The 6,843-nt window shown below is 34.7% G+C and overlaps 1 protein-coding gene across 6 annotated transcripts; it reads right to left on the bottom strand.

The window, feature by feature from the left end:
* Positions 1–311: 311 nt before the first annotated feature.
* On the bottom strand, positions 312–3,942 carry LOC108319118 (putative pentatricopeptide repeat-containing protein At2g02150). 6 transcript variants are annotated; one of them, XM_052867291.1, is made up of 4 exons: positions 3,766–3,942; positions 1,277–3,564; positions 1,025–1,161; positions 312–689 (listed from the first exon to the last, which is right to left on the bottom strand). In XM_052867291.1, exons 1-2 carry the CDS (start codon positions 3,808–3,810, stop codon positions 1,555–1,557), a joined length of 2,055 nt encoding a protein of 684 aa, XP_052723251.1. In that variant the 5' UTR covers positions 3,811–3,942; the 3' UTR covers positions 312–689; positions 1,025–1,161; positions 1,277–1,554. The 6 variants fall into 6 exon arrangements, with proteins under 6 accessions (XP_052723251.1, XP_052723255.1, XP_017405633.1 ...); XM_052867295.1 differs by having other exon boundaries at positions 1,277–3,577; positions 3,766–3,917; XM_017550144.1 differs by having other exon boundaries at positions 312–718; positions 1,277–3,942.
* Positions 3,943–6,843: the final 2,901 nt, after the last annotated feature.

Genomic DNA, 6,843 nt, shown 5'->3' with positions numbered 1-6,843 from the left:
ATTCTCTGTGCTTCTTATTGAATAAATGATCATTTCAATCTCAGAAAGTCTACAATGCTATCATGTTAGTCTTATACGGTAGAAAGTCCTTTGTCTTTATCAGCAAGTAAGAAAGTCCTTAAAAGTGCTATCCGTAAATTACATTGGTCTAAAGTTCAAAAATAAATGTGACTTCAGTAATAATTTTAACATGTTATGTAACCGAAACAACAATAAATAGTTAAATTTAGGACCTGAGATGTAAGTCGTCAAAGGACTGAAAAATTCAAGAACTTATTTGGAATTTTCTTAGAGTGACAAACACCATATACTTTCGGGAACCAAAATGGTGGTCTATTCTCGTTTATTAGCAAGTTATTTGTCGGTACAACAGTAAAACATCCTTGAGTCTAGTAACTTTGAAATGAGACAACCTCTTCTATGCCCAAAGCTTTCAATGCCAAAAAAATAAAAAATAAATAAATGCAAATATACACCTGATATTTAGACTGTATCTGTCATCGTTAGCTACAAGGTTGGGGAGAGAAGAGAAACCTGAATACATACATACGTCCAGCCATTGAAGATTCACAAGTTTATAGCTCTAGATATTTCGGATCCATGTCATCTAGAAGCAGCTTGCACAATGCTTAAGAAAGGAGACCGTATCAGTTGCATATCACGACTCAGCTTCCAAACAAGTGAACAACCTGATAATAATATACTGCTGACAATCAGCCTGTTTTCTGTTAGCTTTAAATATGTAGAAATATATGTGGGAGAAAACTATCTTAGAGTTTCCTATTTATTAGCAACGAAAAGCTATTATAATCTCCGAGTAAATAAACTGATTTGTTAGATTAAACTAAGAAGTAGTACCAATATAAAAATCACTTTAGAACTGTATGAACTGTGTAATGGAAGATTTTAAGAGTAAATACATTTTCTCATGAAACAGAGAAGCTTCCGTACAGGGACCAATATCACGACTATGGTTGCATGTGTAAATATTAAATTAATAAGATGCAAAGAAAGTATCACACACCTTGCATATCTAAGTGGTGAAAAGGGCATCCCCCTATCGCTGAACTTTTCTACATCCGCCACTTAAAGGTTTGCTGCTCTCCGAAAATCAGTGCCTGATTAGGAAGCACTAAGCTTGTGCAATGTTGAAGGAATGCACTGTATCAAAAGGAATAAGACTCTAAGAAAACTTGCATCAACTATGTAACTTGATATGGAAATAAATCCAAGTATATAGAAGAAAAGTGTCCAGTAGCTGTAATTATGAACTTACTAGTTATTATGTTTGCCAATTGGTTTCATACAAGGAAAACATCACGTTATGGTTGTCTTGATTATTACATGAGAACATGATTATTGATGTGCGAGTCCCAAAACCTCAGGATTTACATCATAGACAATCCACTGTCTTGAGAATGAGATTGAATCAACCAGAACACCCAGTTGCCTTTATATAATAATACATCAAATTCATTTCAATGATGCCATTGAACACTCGTATAAAACGAAGGAATCTAGATAGTAAACCACGTGCTTATAACATGATATCCCTCAACTGTGTACAGAAGGAACTGTTATGTCAATAGTCCCGGAAATTAGGCCCCTCCTCATCATATCATCATGAAGTGTCAGAGCTTCATTGATGTCTCCTAGTTCACGATACTTTCTCAATAGATAAATACAGAGAACCTGATCAGGAATAATGCCTTTGCTGAGCATCTCATCTAGGAAGGACTTTGCCTGTTGTAGTTGACCATAACGAGAAAAACCCCAAATAAGTGAAGTATAAGCATGCAGGTCTAGCACCATACCTGTTTCAACCATTTTATTTCGCAAATTCAAAGCTTCTTTGGGATTTCCATGCTTCATGTTCGCATCAATCAAACAAGTGAAAACTAATTTATCTGGACTGATTCCCTTATCCAGCATTTCATTGAACAACTCCTTGGCTTCTTCAACACAATCACTTTTACAGAGACCATCAATCAGAGATGTATAAATCATGATGTTAGGTTGCAAACCCGTTGGAGTCATTTGCTCAAAGTAACTAAGAGCCTGTTGAACTAAACCTTTTTTGCATAAACCATCGATTAGTACACCATATGTTACCACTGTAGTCTTCATACCTAATTCTAGCATCTTCTTGAATAGATTAACAGCCTCTGTGGTTTTCCCAACCTTAAAATATGCATCCATAAGGGTTGTATATATATAACTATTAGCTGTCAGACCACAATCCATCATTTCTAGAATTACAGCCTCAGAATGTTGTATATTATTTTGTTTGCAAAGGCCCCATATTTTAGCTCCATACAACAACAAATCTGGTTTGAGGTTTTTCTTGTTCATTTCCTCTAAGATATTCATGGCCTTATCCATCATAGCGGCCTTGATATATCCATGAAAAAGGGAAGTATAAATCTGCTGATTAAGAGTCCGTCCAGCTTTCAACAATGCCCCAAATAATTCTTCTGCTTCTCTCATTCTTCCATCTTCACAAAGACCATCAAGTAATGCAGAGTAGGTGACAATATTTAAGTTAACCCCAGTCTGCTGCATCTCATTTGCCAATTTAAACGCTTCACTGAGATCGCCTATTTTACAATTTGCATCAATCAGAGAGGTATATGTAAACTCATTGGGTCGAAGACCCACCCGTATCATGTCAACAAAAAATTTATTTGCTTCCAGTATCATGCCTGCCTTGCAAAATGCATCAATTAGTGAACTATAAGTCACAACATTTGGCTGCAATTGTCTCTGCTTCATCTCATGCAGATAGTTAAATGCTTGAGGAATTCTTTCAAATCTACAAAAACAATTAATAAGAGAATTGTATGTTATCACATCTGGTTCACATCCTGCATCTTTCATTTCCTCTAATACAATAACTGCTTTGGTTAATAACCCTACCTTTCCATAACCATCAATGAGAGAATTATAAGTGACAATGTCCGGCATAAGACCTAAACCTTTCATTTCTTCAAACAAACTACTAGCAATTTCCAAGTCCCCTTCTCTGGCCAAACAGCCTATAACTGTATTATACGTAAAAACCGAAGGCTCGAGGCCAGCCGCAACCATGTCCTTGAAAAAACTTAATGCCAGTTTCCCTTTGTCTGATTTTGCAAACCTGTGAAGAAGCTCATTACAAGACCTCACTTTTGGCAGAACCCTAAACTTGTTCATCTTCCAAAAGCATTGCCTAGCCTCGTCAAGCATCCCTAAATCCACTAAAACACTAAACAAAGTATCAAACACTCCAAACCCAGGCCTACAAACATTCCTTGTAGACCACAACACATCAAAGAAGTCAACCCCTGGAAACTCCCTCCTCAACAAAATCCATTCCCTAATTACATTTCTGGCATCAAGATAAAATTTCCCACAAAACAAAATGTGAGCCAAAACGCAATAAGATTCCGCGGCATGGCGAAACCCGGCTCGAGCCGCTGCCTCCTTGAAGAACTTAAGGGCGGATTTTGGGTCCCCTTTCAGCTTCTCCAAAACCATAGACACCCAAATGGGTGCCGGCGCCGAATCAAACATGTGGGGACCGTCCTGTTGCAAGAAACTACGCATTGATTCAGAAGCAATGTCATCAAATGAAGATTTAGAGACAAATGGGCATCTCATAACACACAGAAAGCTGGTGAACCAAATCACAGGGCGAGCAAAAATTGAATTTTTGGTGGAAGGGAATGAAGGAGTGGAGAAAAGGGGAAAAGGGTTTTGAAGGGATGAGGAATAGGAGGAGCTTACTCGCAGTGAGACCTTGCCGCCGATGTTGCGCGCAAAAAGTAACATGTTTAGTGAAAACAACGTGAACTGGATTTTCACCCTTCATATCGGGGATTGATGTTCAAAGAATAACAAGGGTTTCATTGCTAGAAGTATGAATGGAATATTGCTACTAGGGTTTGTGGAAGCTACACTCATTCGTTCTGTTCAGTTAAGTTTCATAGTCATAGTCAATTTTAATTGACTTTTTTTTTTCTAAAAAATAAACGTGTGAAATTAACTTTGGAGTAAATCTCTGTTTTAATACTTTAAATTGTGAGACTATGTTAGTAGTTTTTGGAATTAAAAAATGTCAGATAAATATTCAAAGTAAAATTATAGAGATTTAATTTTTCATATATATAACTACACTCATTCTAAATTACTACAATAGTGCTGTTAATAACGGAGTATAAATCAAAAAGTTAATGGAGTTCATAGAAATAATTAATATAAGTAATGAATTTCAATTTTAAATATTTATTTCATGTTTTTAAAATCTAGAGATATTATTTTGTCAGATTCTCAAAAAATAAACTATACCGATAATTAACTTTATTGACATTAATATTAAGAACGAACACATTTTTATTTGGGGCAAAGTTATTATTTTAGTTTATGAATTTAAATAATGATAAAATAAGTTTTGTTTTTAATATTCCAAATTAATCTATATTATAAAACGCAAAAAAAAAATGAGATGTGACAAAGATGAAAAAATACAGGGAGTTTTGAAAAAAAAAATATAGTTTCAAACGCACCTTTCTATTTTTTTCTTAGCAAAAACAATTTCAAGCAAATAAACAATAATAAGGTTTAATACTCTTTTTAAGAATCATAACTTCAGTTAAACTATCTAATTATATTACAGAATGATTAGTTATATTTGAATAAAAAGAAATAAATAATTTGTCGACATGAAATGGTTTTTTTAGGTTAAAACCTTTGGTTTTGTACTGAAATGTTAATTTGGTCTTCAAGTTTCAAGTTATCTCAATTGGGTTTTAATTTTTTAAAATGTGTAAAAAATGGATTATTTTTGTTGCGTAGACAAAAATGACATTAAGATATGCTGATGTGGCACAGGTGATGTGATTGAGTTTATTACCTGGAATATGTATTTAATTTAATTCATTTTATTTGTATTTAATTTATTCTCTAATTAAAGACTCAGAGAAGACCAGAAGTTATGCGAATACTCAGTTGTAATCTTATTAAAGATTATAGTGAAACTCTCTGCGGAGGAGACTAGACGTAGCTCAATTGGAGTAAACCGGTATAAAAATACATATACAATTGTTGTTCATCTTTATGTCTAAACGCTTTTCTCATAAAACTTGCAGCTGCATTTTTATTTCAAATTACGACTACAGTGTACGTTCCAAATATCATGTTAAAAACAATTTTCATAGTCTAGCATTTAAGTATTCATTTGTTTGAGTATCTAAGATCACTTTTATCATTGATGTTTCATGTTTACTTTAATTGCAATAAAACCCAAATTATGAAGCATTCTTTAGTCTAAGTTAGTTGGAAATTATACGATTGTGTGGTGACACGAGTCTCTTGGGAAACGATATCTGGTCTTACTGGTTTTATTACTTGAAACGATTTGGTACACTTGCCAAAGTCTCAACAATGGGTGAAACCTCTCGTTTTATTGATTATTGTTAGCAAAATGATGAAGAAGTTTTGATGATGTCCAAATCAAGTCAGGAAGTATAAGTTTCAAGAAGACTTGTATTATTATATAAAGCTTTTGTAATAATTGTAATTAAGTGGTTAGGACTTAGATTCTTAGTAGTTTTTGGTTCCATGTACTTTCATAGTTCAAATTTGATGTTTGGAGTCAAGAATGTACCGTCTTAATCGATTAAGACCAGTAATAATCGATTAAATCTATAACCGCTGAAAAACTCTAGCTGGCTTCGTAATAATCGATTAAAACTTACTTTAATCGATTAGTTAATTGATTAAAATGTAAATTAATCGATTAAAAGTGACCGTTGGAGTTTATAGTCGTTAAAACTAGTCGTTGCACTCGTTTTAGTCGATTAACAAAGATATTAATCGATTAAAAGCGTTAAATGGCTGGAAACGAAGAACAGAGGAGTATTTGCTATAAATAGGCTCTCATTTTCCATCAACAGCAACTCTTCCCTTGTGCTCTAGATCTCTGAAATCATTGAGAATTGTGTGTACTCTTGCTTAGCTAAGGAAACTGTTGTCTGCGAAGCTGTTGAAGTGATACTGCAATGACATAGGAATAGCTGGTTCATCCTTGGTGCAACTAAGGAAGTGTTTGGAAGAGATTCATCCTTCGTGAAGTATTCGGAGGAAGTGATTCATCCTTTGTGAAGACTTAAAGGAGGTGCAAGTTCATCTCTTGTGGTATCAAGAGATGTGGTTTCTAAACTTTTACAAATTGTTTCTTTGTGATTGTAATTTGTAATCGTTTTGTGATTAGTGAAGTGTTTCTCTTGGTTTGAGATAAGCGACTGGACGTAGGATTGGTAAGATCCGAACCAGGATAAAATCATCTGTGCAAATTTCTCTCAACCTTACTCTTGTTATTCATTTATATTATATGCTTAGTAAGTAAAACTTAGAAGAAATTTAAAAAGGCACACTTTATTATTAAAACCAATTCACCCCTCCCCCCCCCTTTTGGCTTGTTATCCCACGCTAACCATTCCGATGCAGCCGCTCTGACAATTATGTGCCTCGCCAAAACCTTTTCGGCCAAAACCCTCCTTAAGGAAAAAGACCGAGTAAGGAACGAGTACGCTATAGGTTGCAATGCTTACTTGAAATAAAATTTCAGGTGTGCTACATTGTAGGTGTTGGACATAGGTTGTCCTGACAAGTATTGCAGCCTTTAAGCACCTTTGCCAAAATCTTCTATTTAGTATTGTCCTTCCCAATTGGCAGAGAACTTTCCTTCAGTCTTCTTGGCATTACTGGCCATGTGTCATACTTGTTCACCCTTCTTAAAGACCTTCAGCAGTACTTAGCATTGTATCTTCTAGTCGTTCACTGCATAGCAGCAATTTCGCAGAC

This window comes from Vigna angularis, chromosome 1, assembly GCF_016808095.1.
Source record: "Vigna angularis cultivar LongXiaoDou No.4 chromosome 1, ASM1680809v1, whole genome shotgun sequence".
Lineage (NCBI taxonomy): Eukaryota > Viridiplantae > Streptophyta > Magnoliopsida > Fabales > Fabaceae > Vigna > Vigna angularis.
Note: the sequence above shows the minus strand (reverse complement) of the source record. Positions and strands in the feature narration are given on the sequence as shown.

Bases quoted from the DNA above. Each gene is read 5' to 3' on its own strand.
- LOC108319118 (XM_017550144.1), bottom strand. From the start codon at position 3,810: ATGTTACTTTTTGCGCGCAACATCGGCGGCAAGGTCTCACTGCGAGTA.